General features: G+C 28.4%; 1 protein-coding gene across 1 annotated transcript in view; it reads left to right on the top strand.

Annotated features, from left to right (window-relative positions):
- Nucleotides 1-24091, top strand: part of LOC107438344 (nephrin-like) — an 85233-nt gene extending 61142 nt beyond the window's left edge. Inside the window, exons 3-14 of the mRNA XM_043043606.2 lie at nucleotides 2323-2433; nucleotides 4594-4797; nucleotides 5824-6123; nucleotides 7539-7829; nucleotides 9158-9445; nucleotides 12671-12796; nucleotides 13998-14019; nucleotides 14845-14918; nucleotides 16207-16310; nucleotides 16791-16994; nucleotides 18939-19056; nucleotides 23741-24091. Coding sequence (XP_042899540.1) covers nucleotides 2323-2433; nucleotides 4594-4797; nucleotides 5824-6123; nucleotides 7539-7829; nucleotides 9158-9445; nucleotides 12671-12796; nucleotides 13998-14019; nucleotides 14845-14918; nucleotides 16207-16310; nucleotides 16791-16994; nucleotides 18939-18959 — 1745 coding nt within the window. The 3' untranslated portion in view covers nucleotides 18960-19056; nucleotides 23741-24091. The remainder of the gene's footprint in view (nucleotides 1-2322; nucleotides 2434-4593; nucleotides 4798-5823; nucleotides 6124-7538; nucleotides 7830-9157; nucleotides 9446-12670; nucleotides 12797-13997; nucleotides 14020-14844; nucleotides 14919-16206; nucleotides 16311-16790; nucleotides 16995-18938; nucleotides 19057-23740) is intronic.
- Nucleotides 24092-24515: the final 424 nt, after the last annotated feature.

Genomic DNA, 24515 nt, shown 5'->3' with positions numbered 1-24515 from the left:
TTTTACTGAAAGCAGATGTATGTTTTTTGTGGAATTGTTTTCTTCATCGATGTTTATTTTTAAGTTATGTTAACAATACACTTTTATCGACAACATTTTTTGTTCGGTAGATAATCCCTCGCTTCTTATGAAGGTATTACTTTTGAAATAATTCAGATGGCACAACACTGTGTTCTTTTATTCAAATTTGATGTCATTTATTCTTGAACGAGTATTAATTTTAATCCTAGGATAAAAATTGGATGTAAATTTATTTTTTCTTTTGTCAGCAAGTAAAAGAATTAGAACTTTTGATGAGTTTCCAAGAATATTTGGTTTTATGATGCTATTGTTAGTAACAACAAGAACTAAAAAGAATTATTATTTCAATAATCTTGTTTTTGTCCATATTTCAAAAAAAAAAAAAAAAATTAAATAACTACTAACGTTTTATTCCTTCAAATATATTTGAATATAAACTTATGAATGGCATATTCATGTAAGCATATTACAAGCCCTAATAACCCAGCACAGAGCATTGTGTATGATCCTAACGGATAGTACATGTGTCAGTAGCAGTTGCCAGAAACTCTATTCTAGAGGAAAATTAACAATACAGTTATATGACAATTCTGTATATAACACAGGGTATGAAATTTAGCAATAATATATTGAATTATGTGTGAAAAAGAGCATTAAAAAAGCTTAAAAATTATTATATAAGGGCTGTCCAAATGAAAAGTGTACTAGTCAAATGGAAAGAATCCTTCTAAAAATAAAATAAAAATCGCCATGGGTGTTGTAACACATGTCTCATTGTTTAGGTAGTAGGTCTATGTTTTAATTATAAGAAGATTGTGGTTGATTCTAGGAAAGTGTTCTGCATAGTTTCCTTCGTCTTCGGAATGGAAATGGGTTACCTCTTAAGTGGCTCAAAGATGTGGAAGTGACAGGGTGACAAATCCGGACTTTACAGAGGGCGTATCCACACTTCTAAACTGAAATTTTGTAAAGTCGTATGGGTTCATAGAAGATGTGTGGTCAGGCCTTGCGATAAAGAATGATAAGTTGTTGCTTGAGAAGGCCATGCGGTTTGCTTCTTATTGCTTTTAATAGTTTCGTCAGTGTACTGCAATATTGTATTGTATTAGTTGTGCTCCAGTGTGGCAGAAAATAATTGTTCCGATATGGAACCATTCATGTGTATACGTCTTTACTTTCAATCAGTTTCCTCTCCCACAAACAGCTTTCACTGTTGAACGTCGTATGCTGTGCACACCTCCAACCGTTCTTTATATCCCTACTCGGGGGTGCTACTTTAGCTGCAGTCATTCTGATCAATCGCAGTTGTCCACTTTTCATTTGGGGAATCCTTACATGATAATCCTATACAATAAGAAGATATGGAAGTAGAATAAAATGTGCACATTATAATGCTTGGATAGATGTTGTGATTGGCATTGCCTAAAAGTTTATTAAAAATTATGTGTTTAAAGATATTTAATTGGAACACTAAAAAACATGAAATATTCCCATGTATTTAAACAAAATTGAATCCATGGAAAATTAGTTACATAAATTAATACCCCAATAAAATCGAACTAAGTTTTTAAAATCATACGAAACACTCATTCACCCTTTGAGAATTAGAACATTTAATGGAAGTCAAAAGCAAAAGTTTACATTTGATATTATTTTTAAATTTCTACATCTAACGTGGAATACATTTTATACGCAAAAAAGGATTATTTTAAAGATCGTGCGTTTTTATAAGATGTATTTTGTCATTTTTTATCCGAAAGTTTGCCTGACAGCAAAAAAATTTTATAAATCAGTTTTGAGATTTTATAACCGTCGTTGAACAACCGATCCAATTTTGAGTTCACGGCTACCAATGTTCAACTCCATAGCCTTGTAATTGTTATCCTGATCTAGACGACAAGGGAACTTCTGGACCAAGCATTGGGAAAAATCTGCCTTAGTGGAGGATTTTTTCATGGAACTAACCCGCATTTGCGCTACATGGAGAGGGAAACCACGAAAACCTTCCAAGTTTAGCCTGAGGGCAAAGGAACTCTGACCCATGATCCGGCTTCCACTCAGGATATTTCAGGTCAGGACTATGGTCGGCTCAGGCCGGTCTGCGGTGTTCGTATCGACCAGGGATTCTAACCCGGTGCCCCTTTTTGAACTACCATGGTTCCCAATATTGGGATTTCATTTTATTTTATAACCGTTGTTGAACAGCCTACCCAAATTCAATTTTGAGATTGTAATATTTTCTATTTTTCCCAAAGCAGTCAAAATCATTTTGATAATTTTGAAATTTCCCTTCGTTTTTAGTGCCTCCAAAAAACTTAACTATCAAAGATGGTAAGAACAACACAGTATCTGGAGTCATTGGACCTTATGAAGAAGGTGCTACTATTAGTTTAGTGTGCGAAGCTACAGGAGGTAGTATTCTTTTACAAATGCCTTCTTTATTATTTTAAAGTGGCAATAAAGCAGATTTAATCAAAATTCAAATTCGAGATAAGATGTGCATTTTTCGTTTTTCCTAATCTTTCTGTTATATTTTTGGTTTAAAAGTCTTTTGACGTGAATGCTTCTAAAATAAAATTAGATAAATAAAATTTAAATCTGCCCACATTAATAACTTTAAATTGTTTACAGATTCATTACCTTTATGATCTACTTACTTATAAGTAACTTTTGCAAATGCTCTTGTAAATAATATTTAGAGTATATAATTATTTACTGATTGTAGGTAATTTATTGATATAGTTTTCAGAACTTCGGCAATGTCGTTTTAGTATTTCTTTGCAAATATTTTAATAAAACAAATAACGCCAAATGAAATCAAAAATTTAATTATTATTTTTTAATATAAAATTTTAAAATAAATCGAGCATAAAATGTTTATTAAATTTAAATTTAATAAATATTTTATGCTTGATGCATAAATTATTTTAAAAAGAACATATTAAAGACATGCTAAGTTATAAAATCAATAGGAGAATCTACTTTGTAAATGCACCATCTCTGTCATACATATAAAAGCAAAATGTTTAATATTACTCAACCGTTCTAATAATCTCATTATTAGAATGGTTGAGTTATATAAGAATATTTCTTCAAAGATTTCCTCAGAATTTTCTGATTTTTTTTACTTCAATAATTCTCTGTAGGAACGAAAATTTTATGAAATTCTTTACTTTTCATGAATGGAATTTAAGCTATGAAATAAATTTTTCTTCTTAGAACGAACGTACAGATGTAGATAGGAAAATTTTTTTGTCACAGAACATTTAGAAATTTCGTAAATTATTTTGGAAAGTTTCCAAACGAAAAACCTTTTAAAAGCTGTCGAACAAGTCTTGTTGTATCATTAGATAAAAAAGAACAAGTCAAGAATACAGATTGAAAATATTCCCTGGTCAAAGTAAATGGAAAGCATTTTTAAAAATGGAAAATTACATTTCATCATTTTTGAAATGAATTTGTTTTTATTTAAACTTGTCAAATCTCATGCACAGGTCCAAAGATTGGTGGTAGTAAAATATGTAACAAAACGCAGAAAAATTAAAAGAAAATTTCAGTATAATAATTAGTTTCAACTTTATATTAAATTGGTCATATTGCATACTTTAAATAATAGGTTATTTAAACATATTTCTGAGATAGAATGCATTTATAAGTTTTTTTTACACTACAAAGTTACAATATTAAAAATTTATTACAGTTACAATACAGTTATTATTTTTTGGGAAAAAATGTATTTCTAATAGCATTCAGAAAATGTTCAAAAATGTAACTACTGTATCGCTTTAAGTGGTAGTTTTTGACTGTTGATTTGCTATTTAAAGTTTTGAAACTTGATCTTCAAACTCTTGAGTTAACTTCAAAAAACCTTAATTTGTACCAGGAACTCTTTAAAAAAATTAAAATTTTATAATCAATTATTTAAAGTTTTTATTTATTCCTATTATTTATTTGTAATATTTTCTGACAATTTTATATTTCGTAATTTAAAGGTTTGCAATTATTTTTTAAAAAAATCCAAAAAATTTTATAGTTATAATTTTCATGCAATTTAGAGCAATCTAAACAATAATATATATTAATAACAATTATATGTAATATTGACAATTTAAAATTCCCTATCCTTACTAAATTCTATTTTTACTAAAAAATGAAAGATTATTGTTAGAATGAATACCTTTTACCCAGTGTATATCGAAAGAATTTTCTCAATTTATTAAAGAGGTCATCACTGATTATTGCATATCACTTGCTATTTCTCATGAAAACAGAAAAAAATGCAACATTAATAAAAAGTTGAATCGTTTTTATCAATTACATTGATAAATAATTAAATTAATTTTAGAAAAGTGATCTTTAAACTAGTCTATATAACAAACGAATTGCAAATTCGAAAAGGAGAATGAAGCCACGATTTAAGTGCAAATTTTTTTTTTAAATCATAAAATTAGTCTTAATGCAACTAGAATAAAAAGGAATGTATTGTAATGTATTGTGATTTTTGATAGCAAAAGGTAGTTCCCTGAAAAAGTTTGAGTTAAAGTATTTATGATATGCATGATTACTTTGTAGGTCGTCCAACACCAGCCTTAACGTGGTGGAAAGGATCAACACTTTTGGATGATTCTTATGTAACATTAGGGAGAGGATATGTAAAAAATGAGCTTGTATTGAAAAAATTACAAAGAGATGATCTTTTAGCCACATTGACTTGCCAAGCGTCGAATACGAATCTCACTGTTCCATCATCAATTTCAGTTACTATTGATTTAAGCTGTAAGTCCTTTAACTTAATTAATTTTAATTATTATTCTATTCACTTATCATAAAAAACTAAGTTATAGCTGAAAAGGTAATACAAATTTGAATTAAAACTGTATGCATATAATTTTAATTACGCAATGTGTAGTTATAGCTATATAAATTTTAGAATTTTGAAAATTTTTTAATAATTATACCTTAAGTAATAGAAGTTTCATAATTCATATCTGATTCGCCAACAGCCTCTTAACTGCACTGGGCCAAAAATATTTCTTATAATAAATAAGAATTAATAGTGTTACTCTTTACATAATAAAACAATGCCTGAAATCGTTTAATCTTCTTCTAAAAAATTTTTTTAGGTTCTTTTAATTTTTTTCTGATATGCACTTAGTTGGAAAATTTATTTATTCGAAAATAAAATTCTTGCATAAATCTGTCGTATTTTTTAAGGGAAAATTTTTGCCTATTAAAATATTTTTAAAAATGTTCGTTTTTGAAATATCTTGAAAATCATATTAAGAACAGAATTATAAACATGAGAGAATTTACAGAAATATAACCATGCCTAACTGAAGCAAAAATATTACATATGCATTAAATCTATGCTGTTTAAAGATCTTTGCTAAATGTAGTTTTCAATGTATAAATAGAAGATGCGAAAAGAAATAATATTTATTTATTTTTCATGGAATTTGTTACTTATGATTATGCATTTACATAATAGTAATATATTTAATCATTTTACAATAAATAAAAATTAAAAATAAAAATATTAATTTATTAATGTGTTCTTAAAATGTCTATCTCTAGTGTCTTCTCTAAAATAAAAGATGTATTTAATTTAGTTATATATACACTCAAATCAGGGTGTGACGTATGGTGTGGCAGAAGTCGAATTCTTGGCCATAGATGGCGCCATTGGAAAACAATAACAATCACACCCCCTCTGCCTAAACAGGCATACGTTAACAACAACAACATACAATCAAATCGAAGTTATTTCTGTCCTACTAATAATAATGTTATATTTCTTTTTAGTATCACCACAAGAAGTTCATATTTTAACACCTCGAAGACCTTTATCGTCTGGAGAAATTTTAGAAGTCGTCTGCCAGACTTTTGGATCTAGACCACCTGCGAGGTTAACCTGGTGGATAGGAAAGAATCCTTTGAATGAAAAATCGAAAGAAATCGTATCTGGAGATGGAAATTCTACCCTCAGTCGCATACAATTCCGTCCGAATCGAGAAGAACATGGAAAATTCTTAACGTGCAAGGCTCATAATCCGGAAACACCAGAAAGTGCCTTAGAGGATCGATGGGATTTAAATGTTCATTGTGAGTAGTTTATTTGTTCCAGATTTATTTCTATTTGTATTATTCTAACTATATATATATATATACTTGCATATTTTGACGATTTTTTTATATTTGTTCTAGCCTAGTCTTTTATTTTAAAAGTATATTTTTATGGGATTTAAATGTTTATTACGAGCAATTTATTATTTTTTTTTCAGGAAACATTCTTCTATTTGTAATATTCTGTTCATTTATTACAAAATTATATTTTTTATTTCTTATGAGCTTTAAATGTTTACTGTGAGAAATTTATTTTCCACGTTACATTAGCTGAGATTTTCAAAATAGTTATTAATTTTCAGAATTAAAATATTTATTGTGTGTTATTTATATTTTCGATATATTTTTTCCCATTTGTTCTATTCTATTCAATTACTAGAAAAATATATCTATTCTTTATGGGATTTGAATGTTCAAAATGAGAGAAATTTATTCATGGATATTTCATGGATGTTTTCTTCACTTTGTATGATTCTAGTTATTTATTATAAAAGTATATTTATTTTTATATGGAATTTAAATGTTCATTACGAGTAATTAACATTTCACAGACTTTTTCTTTTGTATTATTCTAGTCTTTTATTATAAAATTATATTTATTCTTTCTACTTTCGTTAAATGTTCACGGTGAGAAATTTATTTCTTCAAGCTGTATTATTTGATTCAAGACAAAACTATACACTTATTAATTTTTAGGGATTTAAATGTTCTTTGTTACATTAAACAATATTTAGGCCTTTATTGTGAATAATTTACTTTTTGTCTTTTTAATTGAGTCTTATTATTGAAATATATACTTAATACTTTTTTTTATGATTTTTAAGTAATAATAGGGAGTAATTATTTTTTTACGAATATTCTATATTCCAGTATTTTTTAAACCATATTGATTACTTTTAATAGAATTTAAATGTTTGTCAGTAATTTATTTGCACGTGAATTTTTTACTAGTTGTGTAATTCTATAGTAATTTATTATAGAAATATTTTTATGGGATTTAATTATTTATCGTGAATATTTTATTTTTTTCGCAATTTTTTTCTATTTATATTTTTTTAATATTTCGTTTAATAAAAGAAACTAAACTTGTCACTTTTGACGGATTTTAATTTTTTATTGCTAGTAATTTATATGCGCTCGAATATTTTATTATTTGATTTTTTTGAGTAATTTTCTTTAGAACTATGTTTTATTAACTTTATGCGTAAAGTCCTATAAGTTATGGATTGAGTTAAGTTGTTAAAAAGATTCCTAAAATTGAAAATAACTCTAATACGTATATTTTTTTTAAATGAATCTAAACACATATGTATTTAGGATGTATATATAGAATATCTTGTATACATTAGAGTGTTATTTTATGCTTTTATTAAATCTCCTATTTTTTCTTTCAGTTGCACCTCAACTGTCTTTAGCTCTCGGTGCAAGCCAGTTGTATGAATACATCAGAGAAGGCAGTGATGTATATTTTGATTGTAACATACAAGCTAATCCTCCTGTTACTAGTGTTTCTTGGACTCTTAACACAATGTCTCTCGAGAATCAGCCTGCTGTTGGGATAATCGTTAGAAATCATTCCTTGCTTTTGCAAAATGTAGGAAAGAGGCACCGTGGCAAATATAGATGCTATGCATCAAATGCTGAAGGTGATGGTGTCAGTGAAGAAGCGTTGCTAATTATACAATGTACGTATAGGTTTATTCTTTTAGCACTTCATTAAAAACGCTCACATTTTTTATCTGTGAGTTTGTTATATTTATTTATAAGAAGTATGTAGTGTCTTTCGAATTTAAATTTAATCTTTAAATTTATATATATATATATATATATATATACATATATATATATTTACATAACTGATTTTCTGTCAGTGTATCTTATAAATTTTTCATGTAATCCGAAAAATATACCATTTTTTACACTGAAGAAAACTGGAAAATATAGTTATAAATTACACCTGGAACAACATTTTTAAGCTAAATTTATCATTTTCTTTTTATAGACGCCAATTCATGGAGTAATAATTTGTATGCTTGGAAACAATTAATTAAACCTTTTTTTCTTCGAAACGGAAAGATGACTCCCTTTTAAAACATTTGGTCTACATTAAAAAAAATAGAAGGTATTTTTTAGGGATATAAACACGTATAACAAACATAGTTAAAAATAATCTTGAGGAGCAAAGTAAACTTTATTATTAGGCTAAGAAGCAATATAATCGATCGACTTTATATTATCGTCTTATGCTATTAAATATATCAATATAGCAGTAGTTATTTCACTGAGAAAAAAATACGGTCTGATTTATCAGAATATGGAAAATTTACCGTACTTTTGGCTATATGAGAACATCAAAATGCTCGATAATTTTTGTCGAAGAGCTTCTATGATTATTTAAATAATATTAATAATCTAATAATATGTAATAAAATTTGATATTTTACAGCAGTGTGCAAAAACTATTTATTATGTTAAATTTACTTCCCAGCTTTTTAATTTCGTGAAAATAAAAACTACCATTTTGAAAACCAGAATATCTGTAAATCATTGCCATACAGTAGCTATGATTTTAACCGGAATTCGATTAACCGTTCTAAACACTAGCTGTCTAATTGACTTGCCTTTTGCGCCTGCCGCTCGAGCTTTAGAGTTTTCATAGTCTACTAAAATGTAATGCCTCCGGCACATGTAGGCTAAAACACTATGAGTAAGGAAATCCAGCAGCAGATTCCATAACACAATGAAAGAATTCTAAAATTTATCAGCAAAGCGGGCGGTAAAATATGTGCATTCAAAGGATGAAATTCAGTAGGTTCATACACGACACAGTACCGGCAATACTAACGGTCAATGACACTGCTAGTTAAGGGTTAAAGGTGCACATTTCTATAATAAGAAATTTCATAATATGTGTTCATTATATCTACTATTTGTAGCGGCTTCAGTTTAATATTTTATTTATAGATTTGAATATTTAATTTCTGCGTGCAATCATTTATTATTTCCATTTTAGTCTCACCAGTATGCATATCAAATTTAAAGCGAACTTATGCTGTTGGTAAATATGAAGAAGTCAACGTCACGTGTGAAGTAGAAGCTGATCCCGAAGACGTAGAATTTAGATGGATATTCAATAACACATCTGAAATGACTGATGTGCTGTCTTACACATCCGAATCTACTCGTAGCATCGCTTCTTACACACCCAAATCACGAATGGAATATGGTACACTCAGTTGCTGGGCGAAAAACAGTGTTGGAAAACAAAGGCATCCTTGCGTGTTTCTAATCATGCCCTTAGGTAAAGAATATCTTTATTCTCACTTAATTCAGTTTATTTAAAATGTTCATTCACCTTGTTCATTTTAAATACTTCCTACCGTATTTTGTTAACATTAAATTTTTTTTAATTAAAAGATTTTGGGAAAATTAGGAATTTTTTACTATTTTTTGTTAGAGCCGTGGTAACTCAGAGGATAGAGCGTTTGCCTCTCAATGATGTGGCCCAGGTTCTCCAGCAGGGACTGGTTGATATGAATTCTCTCCCAGATCACACTGACTACAGTGCTGGCTTAAAATATCCTCAGTGCTAGACGGCTTATGAGTTAAAACTCCCTTGCAGTCAAGCTGAACCTGGGTGATTTTCGTGGCACTCCTGTCCGTATAAAGCAAATACAAGTTAGTTCCATTAAAAAAGTTTTCCACAAAAGCTAGTTTGTCCCAAGGTTTTATCTAGGTGTTCCCGGGTTCATAATTACAAAGGGTATTGAGTTAATCATTGATCGCTATTCCCGCTTGTTATAAAATAAAGTCTTCGATTAAGAGTTTAGTAAGTAGTTCTTTTACGTGTTTAGAAAAGTACTCACAATGCACGTGCTCACATTGCAAATTAATAGTTAAGTGTTAACACGCTCAAGAGTGAAATAAAAATAATGATAATTAATAATAATTAATTTTAAGGTGAATAAAGTCATGAAGAAAATAAAAATGAGGTAATACTCCTAATACCATAAGAAAAAGTAACTGATAAAATATTTAAAAAAGCATTATCACATCTCAATTTAAGGTTAAATCGTTCTTTATCGGAGGAAATTTTGCATCAAAATATAATCATATGATACACTTTCCATTTTTATTTTATCTCCCAAACGAAATTACGATGAACTATCATATTCTTCTCAGTGATGGTACTTTCTAGGAGAATATTTTTTATGAAAGCCAATAGCCAAGGTTTCTTTGCAAATTCTGCTAAGGCAAAATTACTGAAAAAATTTCATTCTATCTTCTAAATCCTTTGCTTTTGCAAGTCATTAATTGCAGAGACTTAATAATTACATATTTTTTCACTTTATTTGTCATATAAAACTTATTTTCTTTACTAGGACCTCAAAAACCTATATTCGAATTACTAACTTTATATTTTTTCTATAATTTGTGGAAAATTGACAATGAATTTTAAATTTTTTCTAGACCAGGCAGATTAGTAATTGGTGATTCTAGAAATTTTCAATTTTTCTAAAAACTCCAGCATAAATTCGTACTTTTTTTCAGTAAATATTCCTATTTTTTATTTCAGTAAATATTCCTATAATTATTGACACTATGTTTAGTTTTTGTTTCCCTTATAATGTTCTATTATACGTACATTGTTATGTAAGTTTTTTTGAAATTAATAGTTTTATTTTCTTCTAAAATAGCAAATGTTTTGGTTTTTTTTTTTAAAAAAAAGGTAAAATCCATTGAAAATATGCTAGTTTAGTTATAGTTGCAATTATGTGCATACTCTGTAGAAAAAAACTCGGACAAAGGCTGACAGAAAATTTGTAATTGTTTTTAAAGCATCCTTTTTTATTATTACTAAAATATTATAGATGATACACCAGTTTTTCAAGTCTTTTAAAACCCATTTACGATTACGACCTTAAACGTAATTATAAAATGTTGTTCAATAGATTTTCAAAACATAAAAACCAAGTAATTATAATAAAAATTAGCTGCTTTGTGCCAAAAACGAAGACAAAAACAATTACTTATTTGTAAAACTATACATTTTTAATGTTAATGAAAAAGCAGACATTAAGAATGCTCTATTTTATTTCTGAAGTATGTCCTTAATGCCCCATAATTTTCTAAAAAAAGCTTTATAAGTTGTCATTTTTAAGACATATTTCACCCATGCTGCTCTTTTAGGTATCAAATTTTATCAATGGAAATAAATTTTTACGTCAGAATGAAAAGAATTTTAAAGAAATTTACGTTTTCTTTGGAAAAGAAAACGTCAAAACATCCATTATATACATTCTGTTTGTAGCATTTTCTATTCAACTACTAACGGTTTCCATTTCAATCCATAAAATATCAGAGTTCTTAAAGGAAATCTATACAAAATGAAACACCCCTAGGTTTTTGGAGACTGCAATATCTTTGAGTTGTATTTACCATTTTGGGTAAAATTACATGTTTCACATTTTGTATTTAACTTGTTTCAGATAGAGGCCTTCATCAAACATATATATATATATGTATATACAGCATTCCATACATAATTCATTAGCAATATGTTTCCATCAGAGTTTTTGTCAATCTTAAATCGGAGGAATCTTTCATTGAGTTACTAAAATGGAATGATATTGCAGTCTATTTTAAATCTTGATACGACTTAGTCATAATATTTTTGTTATATTTTAATTTATTTAGGGAATACTAAACTGCGCAATGTCAAAAAATAAAATTCAATTTCAAAGCATCTTAATTGGATATCTTGTAATGTTAATAGTTCCTTTAACTATTGCAAATTTAAAGGAGAGCAGTGAGCACTCAGAAGGGAGAGCGCTTGTCTTCCAATGATGTGACTGGAGTTTGAATATGCCAGCAATGGGTGGTTGATACGAATTCTGCACCAGGCTCGCGCCGACCACAGTGCTGACGTGAAATATCCTGAGTGGACGACGGATAATTGGGTAGAGTCCCTCTTGCCCCTTTTGATTCCATCAAAAAGTCCCCCACAGAGGCAGATTTAACTCAACACCTGAGGAAAATAAAATGCCCATATCTTCATGAATATTTTAGTTAGGTATACGAAATTGTACGCAGTTATTGAATATTTTAATCAAAAGCTTATTGATTAATTTTTTGGCATTGGATATTCAAAAGTAATAGTTTTTGTTCGTAATTCTCGGTCCTTGAAAACAACTAAACGATTCAAACTTAATTGATATGTATGAGAGATTGTACAACGTGAAAAATTATATAATAATTACGCTATAAAATAATTATCTAATAATATTAATACTAATAATATTAATACTAATAATACAAGTATTTCTTGAGAAATTAAAACAAAAAATGCCGAAATCTGAAAATTTCTCGTTTATTATTGTAAGGTAGTGTATATTGAGTGTAGGTGAATTAGCGAAATGTGCATGTTAGAGCAGCAATCAATTAGCTTTTGTTAAATTAAACACGAATATGATTTACTGATTGAAGCATAATATATTTGTTTCTCATGAATTTTCTCTTGTTATAGGAGATGAAACAGCAATTACAATTAGTACGATTTTAGCTGTCCTCATTGGTGTCGTTGCTGCCCTTGTAGTTATTGCCATTATCATCATTTTAGTTTTAAAATCACGAAATGGAAGTGATAGCTCAGGTAAGACCCATGCGTTTAAACAAATAAATTAATTTCAAGTCCTATTTTTTAATTAACATTTTTGATCACTTACCCTGATAACGTCTAAATGAGCTTTGTGTTTAGAAGTATTAGGTGAAATCTGTATCTGCCATTAGCATTTAATTATTTGACGCGTTTTATAGATGCATTTTTTAATGTGCAAAAGTTGACATTTTGTGCTAATTTGAACTCAAATATCTATCTATCAATAAATAATGTATATTGAATGATATCAGCAATAATTGATAAAATTATTAAATCTGTCTCAATATGCAGTATATATTGCAATTAAATTTAAAAGAATTTATAATTACGATAAGATCTTTTGCTTTCGTGCAATTCTTTGGGGCTAAATGTCTTCAATGTTAATATAGCACTAAATGTTCTCACAAAAGAAACTGAAACTGAATTAAACTAAATATGGAATTCCTACAATTCAGAAAGAAATGGGGTTTGATACAATAAATAAGTCAAGATTAACAAATTGTTGCTGTTAATAAAATAAAATAAAAAACAAGCTTTTAAGTTGATAGGTTTTAGTATGTGCCACATTGACGACGACATATCACATCCGTAAAATTGTTCTTTGGCTTATTGAATCATCTATATTATACAGACTCTAAAGTGCATTAAAATAAGTCTGATTCATACAAACTATATATAAAGAGAATTAGGCTGTTTCGAAGGAAAATGTAAATAAAATTTCGCTTTGAATTTAGCATTCATTTGGAAATAACTCAAAATTTTTATCTCCATACTTTTATCGACTTGAGTGCAAAATCGAAAACATAAAAAGTATCTACAGTTATTTATATTGGGATATTCCTTTTCACATAATTTAATAGACGGGCCAAGATTCCTTTTGACATGATTTAGGATATTTTCATTTAATTTCGAAAGTTATAAGAGTTAGAAAAAGCGCACAAATATCACTTTTGCCTTCATATACGCAATCTGCGTAAAATATTTTCAATAGAAACAATATTAAATATTCTTATGATAGACAATTATGAAAGACTACTTTTTTACACTTTTCTTATTTTTATCTAAATTGTTATATTTATTTTTTTGAAATTCCATGTAATTCACGATTTTCTTTTTAATTTGTATAATTCTTTGAAAGCAAACCTCGAAATATTTTGTCTTTAAACACTAATTAACGTTTCCTTTCTTTCTTTAGCGGATGGAGGAAGTCCAAAGAAGTAAGTATTATTAAAAATAAATATTCATGATTTCATTCATATTTACGATACTCAAAATACCATTCAGTTGCCGTAAGAAGAAAATTGAAATTCAAATCTTAAATAGTTCCGTTAAATAAAATAAGGGTGAAAATTAAGAGGCATTTGAATAAGTTTCGCTCTAAAGAGTTTTTCTCAACAGAAATATATCTTCTGGTCCTACCTTACTATTTGAAAGTAATAATTTTTATGATGGTGGCAGTACTAAGAAAAAGACTGATCACTGATCTCCCGTGGAAAGAAATAATCTCTAAAATATTTAAAAAAAAACTTAAGTCATCGTGTGTAATTTTATAATATAATATTATAAAATCAGACACTATGCCCACATATTATTTGCTCTACTTATTCATAAAATAATATTCGTAAAATATAGTTCTACGCATTTGATATTTTTAACCCCATTAAATATCTTCTTACAATATTAAAATATTAATCGTCGTGCTTTTCCTTAGATCGTAAAAATGTATACCAATTTTCGAAATTATAAAATATAACCCTTTTATCGTTGTACTGGAAAAAATGCGTTTATTAATGAGTCTAATATTGTAAATCAAGCTTCATATTATTTATTAATGATTAATGTAACTTTAAAATTTTATTTTTAAATATTTTTTATGAAATTTTAAAGCAAAAAATATTATTAAACATATTTATGGACAGTGGAAATCTTAAACGTTAATAATGCTTTGGTTAAATATATACGTCAGTATAATTGTTTTAGTTTATTTTTTATACTTTAGAAACAGTTTCCGAACTATATGATCTGCATGTTTATACTTTTAGAGCGCAAACTCCAACACTGAAGCATTTAGAAGATGACAGCCCAGATGTGATACCATCAAAGCCATTTTGCACTGGTAAGATGCTGAGATATTTTTGTCATACGAACGCAACTTGAAACTAATTATAATACTATCTGCTGATGAAATTCGATTTTTTAAGAAAGAGTTATTACATCATATTTTAATTGAAACATCAATTTAATCACATGGCAACAATTTTAGTTTAATATCTGCATTTTAGGCTTTGAGATTCAGCATTTAAAACTCAACAATTCATATTCATGCGCTTTTTAAACCATAATATTTTAAACCATATTTTTTTAATATTTTGTTTACCGGTCTTATTTATTACAGCAATCGATTTTTAATTGGAATGAATAATTCTATTAAATACTATGTTTAATGATGAACTTAATTAACTATTTATGTTTAGTCATTATATTGTGGTGTCTAAAATTTATTTATTTTCCTTACTCCATTTGAAAGAAAAGGCAATAAATGACATGCGTATAGATTCATCTGCTTATTTTAAGTTTGGTATCATTTTAATATGAAACTATTTTCACTTCCAAGTCTATGTAATGGAAAAGTTAGTTTTAAACTTTATTTAATAACTTTTTGTTGTTTGAATAATTTAACTCTTGATATAGTTCACATACATTTCAATAAATCTCATCGATCAAACAAGCAATCTTAAAAACAACCGGTGATTTAAATAATCAATTAACGAAAAGCAAGTATGAAAGGAAAAGCATTTTATCTGCATGCTACAAAGTAAACAAAATTATAATTATCAATAAATTTTAAAATTATTGAAATGGGTTTTCGACAGTAAATCTATCTATCTATCTATCTATCTATATATATATATATATATATATATAAATANATATATATATTTCAAATTAATGACGAAACAATCTATTGCAGTTTTTACAATTGCAGCAAATAATTCTCTCGGAATGATATAATATACACCGTAAACTATTTTTCCTTATTATATTCTAACTACAACGCTATTTGTTTACAAGCTTTGCATCAACTATTAAAAGAAGTTAGAATGAAATAGTGTTTTGTTAGTAATTCCTGACATTTCGTCTTCTTTCAGTTTCGCTTTAATTAAAACTTCAAGTTGTAAATCACTTTTGGATTGTCAGATGCATAAAATAAGGTGGCTTTTGGAATTTAAATAATCCGTTACGTTAATTTACAGATTGGATTAATTTGTTGATTGACTGATTTCCGTACATTGGTACATTTAGAGATAATTCATGTTACACAATAAAAGTTGCTTTTATAATATAATGAGCGTTTTAATGAAAAATAATGCTTTCTTTGCAAAAAAAACTTTTTTTAATTTCAGATTATTCAAGTAAAGCTGCGCATGCGAGCTCTGACGTAATTTATAAGAATATTTCTGGTGAAGATCACAAGTACACAAGCATAATGAATAGTGTCCATTTAAACGTAAGCATTGTTGTCTTCTTTACTCAAATTGCAAATTCAAAGTCGTAGTTATAACACATGGGAATTTGAAATGTTTTTGCGCTATAAAATATTCATTTGACAGTTAAACAATAGACTGATATTCCATTGTTCATTGTCTTCATTGGCATTCAAAATATGCATTTTCTACTGACTTTTTATTAAAAAATAAATATTTATCGTCTAATAGGACTGGACAATTAGTAAATATTGGACACAAAATATCTTTACACGCTGTTTCAACAGGTAAAAAAGTATGTGTTTTTCTGTAAGCTTGTAAATTTGTTTTCCGATTTCAACTGAATTTTAGGACATATTGACCTTTTTTTTTATCATGGCTTTTTTCCACTTTTTTTAAAAAATTCTGAAATTAATTTGATAAATTTATTAATCAGCATATTTCAATAATTTCGATGGAATTAATCTGTATTTTTTAACTGAATGTTTGCATTGTTTTTGCAGCATTACGATGGCATTACATACGCTGAATTAGCTCTCCCAGAGAATCAGCAGTCATTTGTAAGGCGTCATCTGGATCCACCGACACAGTACGCAGATATAGATTTTCATACCAGTAGGGGAACTTTTCCAGGCACGACAGTTATTGGAAATGAAGGAGATTCCAGTTGTAATCCACTTGTTTTACCCCCACACCCACTTTCCATGGTAATCATTTTTATCCTTTTTTTTTTAAGTTGCTTTTCATTTATACTGTAATCACTGTCTCCACTTAGATTCTCTCCCCGAAATCAACTTTCTTTTTTCTCACAGTCTACTTCATTATCCAGAGTCCCAATTACCTATTTTAATCACCATTGAAATCTGCATTTGCTTGATATCATTTCTTATTTATTTATTGAATTAAGGTTTTCTCGTTTTCTTTATTAATTACAAATAAAAAATATTTATTTTCTTGCACTGTTTCTTCCGTCATTAAGGTTATATAACAGGGGTGGCCAAGCTCCTTGATAATCGAGCCATTTTTCAAAATTTGACATTTTTCGTGAGCCGCAATTAAAAACGTATTTAAAAGGTATGCAAAAATGGTATTAAATTTCTTTCACAGAAATTATATTTATTGAAAACATAAAAATAAAAGTATAAAACATGTGTATTGAATTTAAATATTAAAAATTAAACACATTTGTTTTACTTCCTGATAATTCTTTAAAATTTGGTGAATAATTGGTGAAAACACTTAGCACTCAATAATTGTTCAGTAGAAGGCACTCAGTAATTCTTTGAGATGCTGGTTAGTTAAGACAGATCGGTGTTTGGATTTCACGAATTTTAAAGTGGAATAAAATTATTCACATAAATACGTTGTTTGTTCCGAATATTGAAATAATTCGACAAGCGTCTTTTTTTTAATTCATGATACTTCGATTCTGGTACAAATTTCCAAAATTTGGAATATACGGAACGATAGTAATTTTTTGAAATATAATAGTACAAAAATGAAAAGGGAACTCGGGTACATTTATCGAAAGCGGCAAACAATCCTTCAAAGAGCCGCATGTGGCTCGTGAGCCGCATGTTGGCCACCCCTGTTATATAACAATGCCACGTATTTAATATGTTGTGCAGTGAAAAATGGTATTGGTAATTCATATATTATTCCTAACTTTCACTGGATAGGTAACACTTTTTGATTGCACAAAGAATTGAATATTTTGTAGAACTACAATTTTTTAATGGCTAACAGAGTTCTTAAAAATGAATAAAGAATAATTTACTGTAATTGACTTAATTTTTATTTTACATAGAGTAGATTATTCAAATCAGTAACGAAAACGAACGTTTAAAAATATTTAAGACATTTTGCTTAAAAATATACATTAAAAAGGAAAATGTATACTAAATTTTTTTAATTTCTTTCGAAGCATTCTCCATCATAGGAGAACGAAATACATAAACATTCCATCAATAAATGGAATTTGTCATCCAGATTTGTAAATTTTAACGCAGTTATATATTATCAATTCACATCATGTCGATACTAATATGCATTTAATTAACATCTCAGGCTGTTTCGTTCCGGATTAAAATATCTTTTATGATTGCGTATTTAATCTAATTACTTCCCGGATTTGTTAATATTACTCTTATTGTAATAAAGTAAAATAATAATGTATTCGTTAATTTTTACTGGCTTATAAATTAGAAAGAAAATAGTTTAAATATTAAATAATAAAGTTAATTACAATTTTTTAAGTATTTTAATCACGATGAAAATAGTGTAGATACCCCATTTTAATAAGACTCTCACCCATGATCCTTAAACAACAGGTAGTATTATTACAGGTATATTTCCATTAGAAGTGTTCGTGAGAGCCAAGAGAAATCCGGATGCGAAACTATAGTTATCCTAGTGAAAGTGAATTATTTATCTCCTTAGCCATATAGGCTCTGGCAAACTGTAGCTTACAAGCAACATGTGATATTTCTGCAAATCGAGAGTGGTTGGTATTTAAGTGCAGGCTAGCAAGGCCTATAGACCTGGTCTAATTTCTAAATTCGCCTACATATGAGGGTCGCTGAATACAAGTGTTATATATTTAAAGAACATTAAAAGTTTTATGCTTAGAAGTCTTCTGTCCATATTTCTAGGTTCACAAGATAGGCGATTAAATGCTTCCATGTGAGATAATTCGGTTTGGTTTGAAAGTGCAGGGTCCGGCAGTTTTGTAAAGAAGATTGATATACTTGATCGCAAAGACATAAAAAGGTAATTCATTGTTTTCTTAATAAAAAAATACGTTTTGATTTCTTAACATTTTGTATGATTTTATATGATATAATAAATTTGAATTATTAAAATAGATTGATTGGGATATGTGTCTTAAATTATAAATACAGCATTTTATTTCGGTTGCGGCTTATTTCGCAAAGTTGCCTTTAACGACTTCAGGACCCTATAATAATTCATATAATCAACTTCAGATAATCGACTTCAGGATCATATAATAATTAACGCCTAACGAGATTTACTGTGATAACGAGATTCTCGATCATAGTATCATAGATAAATGTGGTCCAAGAATAATATATTGGCGTGTTTTCAATTAGATACGTATAACAACTTGAACTGGTTCGTATAAAATTGGATTTTCCAAGCTTGGGGAAGCGCATCTCTCTTCTTCTGATGGTCCTGAAGGGGTTAAAGCAATAGTTTCGAGAAAAGAAGAGTTTAAACAGATGAATAAAGGCAATAAAGTGAATGATTCATAACAGAACTAAAATTTTTTTTTAAAACTTAAAATAAAATTTTAGGAATATAATTTATTTTATAATGTTTCAGACTATATTTATGTCAGACTATTTTTTTTACGTAAAACTTAGTGCAGGTCTACTTTTCTTACGAATCCCAAAAAGTTAATAATTAATAAGTGATGGGTGTTGATAAACTAAGCGAAATTATCCGTAGAACTGAAAAGATATATTGACATAATTAAGAAACTTAGAAAATTTTATTTGTAATTTACTATCTTTTTCCATTCCCGATGGCATTAATTTATAAGACTAAGACCTTTTCAGAAGCTCATCCTATCAAATCAATTTAGAAGCTTCGATATTATGCTGTTACTAGAGGGTACAATTTACCACAATCAAGTGATTTTCTCTGGTACTAATTCTTTTCAGGCAGAGGGGCGTAAGAAACTTGTTATCACAGTACTTAAGTTTACTCAATAATATTACAACAACTTGTTCGTCAACATGAACATCCCAAATATTGACAGCGTATATCATAGCTGAGTCTTAGAAAATAGATAATATTTGTATTCCAAAACATAGTCAATAACTTAATGAGAACTATCTTAGTTAATTTTCAAAGCCGCTGCTTCTCCTTTTCTGTAAGAAAATTGTAACTCCCAAAAGGATTTATAAATATTTAGCCGTTAAAGAATATATTATACATTAAATTTATAAATTTAAAAAGAAACATATTTCATTTCAAATATGTAATTGCACATAAAATTTCAAAATATTTAATTTTTTTGAAAATGATTTCTTTTCCTTATTTTCTTTCAAAAAATGATTTCTTTCGATATTTTTGTTACGAACGCTGTACTTTTTCCCAAGCAATTTAACGAAAAGTCAAGAAAAACTGAGAGGCACAAGTAAGAGTACACTGTAATTTTACTCTCGTTACAAGCAACGAAGCTAAAAGTATTTCCACATATGCACTCTAATAACTTTGATATTTACAAAATATCTTTTTTTTAGTTTCTACCTTTATTTGACAAGAACCGCGTGATCGAAAATTTAGGATTTCTATCCTTGCTGCAAATTTTTATTTTCATATTGGGATTGTTATAAATCTTAATACCCCACAATTACAAAATATCAGTAGAAAATTTAAGTTTTTTATTTAGCTTATAATAAATACATGTTCAAAATTTAAGGCTTCTATCTTGGTAAAAACGTGATATTTAAGATTACTATTAATTAGGCTAATTTTCCCAAAAATTAACAAAATATCGAAACGAAGCTTTTTTTTAATTTTTCTTTTTATATGATAAGGAGAATGTGGTCGACAATTGAGACTTCTGTCACAATAGCGAACTTTTATTTAGCATAACTTTCAATTCAGGTAATTAATCCTTAATTACACCCAACAACTACAAAATATCGAAACTACTACGAAATAACATATAGTTTAAATTTGAAATTTCTATTTTAATAAAACGTGTAATTTAGCATTACTGTCGACTGGGCTATATGTCCTCTAAATACCTAAATATTTACAAAATATCTAAATGAAACTTTTTTTAAGTTTTTCTTTTAATCTCAGAAAGAACAAATGTTGCCAATTTTAGTTTTCCAATTCCGTGGGGAAATGAGAGAATTAGTTATGAGGGAATAAGTGAATGAATAAGAGCCTTGCCTCTTAAGCAGATTGTTACTATCTTATTTCAATATATAGAGATTGCTTACTATCTTATTTCAATGTATTCAAAACTAATTTGTTGATTAGAAACATGGTATCAAGCATGGACCAAACCGGAATATTCAATGGCAAATTCAATGCTAACGAATAACATACCCACATCTCATTATTTAACTCTTTAACGGGCCTTTTATTTCTAGTAAAGATACATTAAAATACTTTTGGAATTGAAATTGTTTTAAGAACAGTAATTGATACAAAAAAAACTCACTTAGTTTATAAAAATGCAATTTTTTTGGTTTTAAATCTGTTTAACATGACCTATTAGGAACTTACTGACTTTTATTTTTACTTATTTTTACTTTATTATAACTTTTATACGTTTTTTAAAAGTGACAAATGGTTACCAATTTTATTCAAACTCACTTCAAGAAAGCTGAAGTTATTGAGAAATAGAAACCTAAATTAAAAGTAGTAAAAAGTGGTGGTAAGTATACTTACCACGGCTTTCAAAAGGGTTAAAATAACACGCTTGTGAAAGTTCGTATAGAGATACGTCGTCGATATGAGGCATATGTTGCAGCTGAACTTCAACAATTCGAACAGCATCTTTTTATTTAACAAAAATATTGTGCTAACTCGTTTGAGGTAATAAATAACCACTGGGACCTGTCAAGCATATTTCAATCTCTCGCTTTGTGGGAACGAAACCTGCTTTCATTGTGTTCGCGGCCATGTATACTTACATGCTTTTCTTTAAAAGTAGTTGTGAACCATTTTGTACTTTAGAACTTATCCTTATTTATTTAAAAATTTCAATTTGTTTTGAACACAACGTGCCTGACCACTCGGTATTTAAAGAAGAAACTTTTTTTTTCTTTTCTCCCAGACGTGGACACGTAGTTTGTAAAGCCCTTAACAGTATAGTCCACGTCTGGCCGACAGTCTAGCTCGCACAATACACAGCACATAAGCAAACAATTACAAAATTCCTAACTACACCACAAATACAAATCACAATTGTGTTATGCAGATGACAATAATGTGTAACACATTAGTTCATAAAAAATAAATAAATAAGTAAAAAAATGAAGCAACAAATGAAGCAAGAACAACAGTGAGTACACCAGTACATATAGGTGAACAGCGAACAGCAAATCGATATGAAAAACAGAATATGTAGTTGTTGACAAGAAGAAACGTATTTTTTCTTTTTTAAAATTTTCGTTGTGTCAAATTTTGAAGAATAATATAAAAAAGAGAAAAGAAAATTGAAAAGTTCTTCAAAAGTCTAAAAAGTTATGGAAAAAAGTTTTTTTTTTCTAAAGTTTTTTAAGGTTTCATGAAGATCAAAATTTTGTAGGAAAACATTTATAATGTAAATGTATCTAGCTGTCGATGAATTTCCTTCTTAGCGAATNATGCTTTTCTTTAAAAGTAGTTGTGAACCATTTTGTACTTTAGAACTTATCCTTATTTATTTAAAAATTTCAATTTGTTTTGAACACAACGTGCCTGACCACTCGGTATTTAAAGAAGAAACTTTTTTTTTCTTTTCTCCCAGACGTGGACACGTACCTAGGTTTGTAAAACCCTTAACCGTATAGTCCGCGTCTGGCCGACAGTCTAGCTCGCACAATACACAGCACATAAGCAAACAATTACAAAATTCCTAACTACACCACAAATACAAATCACAATTGTGTTATGCAGATGACAATAATGTGTAACACATTAGTTAATAAAAAATAAATAAATAAGTAAAAAAATGAAACAACAAATGAAGCAAGAACAACAGTGAGTACACTAGTACATATAGGTGAACAGCGACCAGCAAATGGATATGAAAAACAGAATATATAGTTGTTGAGAAGAAGAAACGTATTTTTTCTTTTTCAAAATTTTCGTTGTGTCAAATTTATAAGAATAATATAAAAAAGAGAAAAGAAAATTGAAAAGTTTTTCAAAAGTCTAAAAAGTTATGGAAAAAAGTTTTTTTTTTCTAAAGTTTTTTAAGGTTTCATGAAGATTAAAATTTTGTAGGAAAACATTTATAATGTAAATGTATCTAGCTGTCGATGAATTTCCTTCTTAGCGAATGTAGTATTTGTTGGTATGTCGGACAGTCTGAGACGAAGGCTGAATGATCAGAGTTGTAGTTGGTACCTTTGTACGTGTTTGAGTGCCAACAGTTAATGCAATAGCACTCATCGCAATTGCATTCATGGGTGTGATGATTTCCGCCTCAATTTGCACAGGTTGCAGAATCAGCCGTGCACTGGTTCGTATGGTGATCCAGGCCTGGACACCACTGGCACCGTCTGAGAACTATGCGTTTCTTGATGATACACTTATTAAGACCAATGAAGATATTCTTCATTTTCAGAAGATGGGTAGCTAGTCTATGCGATACATTTACTACGATGTGTTTAACGATTTAAAGAAGAAACTAGCAGCTCATTAGATATTTTTTCATCTCTTAATTTATTTACGCAGGATTAATTGTATACTTTTTTTGCAGGCAGGCATTTTATTGTTCTAGTACAGGGACGTTTTCGTTTAAAGACGAAAGGTTGGATAGAACAACTGTAACTGCAAGATGATGAGTAATTTGTAAAGAACTCTGAATTGTATTGGAAAACTAAGAAAGTTGGGAATTAATCTGCAAATGTATTAAATATTTGTGTGATATGTTACTTTCATAAATTTTTCTCACTGTTATACTAATCTGTAAAGATCACATCTAAGTAAATATACCAAGTGTATACATTTGAATTGCGACGACACTGTTAACAAATTTCACTTTCTTGTTAAGATTTACATTTTCGATTGTTATACTATTGTTATAAATGGAAATAAATGTTTACTTTTATATCGAAGTCTGTTTCTCTTGAAAATATATTTTTTTAAATTTTCAGAATTATTTTTTTTGAAAAAGACAATAGAATTTAAATATAACGACTGTTCTCATAATAAAATTTCACTGAAGTGGGTTTCTACTCCTGTTTTTAATTGGAATCATTGTTTAATATGTATCCGAGTTTAATTGAAATATCATCGACAAAACTCCTCAAAAGTATAATACTACATAACAGAAATTTCCCCTCAATCTTAACTATAATATTGACTGTTACTTAAATCTCAATATTATTACGAATTAACAGAAAGTTTACTCGAATAAAACATATCAGTGTGGTAGTATTCAGATTTTAACAATACACAAGGACATGAATTTTTTGATAGTAAATGTCTTTCGATGGCCAAAAGGTCAGATATAGCCGGTTCAATTTTCTATG

Source organism: Parasteatoda tepidariorum, chromosome 1 (genome assembly GCF_043381705.1).
Source record: "Parasteatoda tepidariorum isolate YZ-2023 chromosome 1, CAS_Ptep_4.0, whole genome shotgun sequence".
NCBI lineage: Eukaryota > Metazoa > Arthropoda > Arachnida > Araneae > Theridiidae > Parasteatoda > Parasteatoda tepidariorum.
The sequence above is the reverse complement of the archived record's forward strand: the minus strand, read 5'-3'. Positions and strand labels throughout refer to the sequence as shown.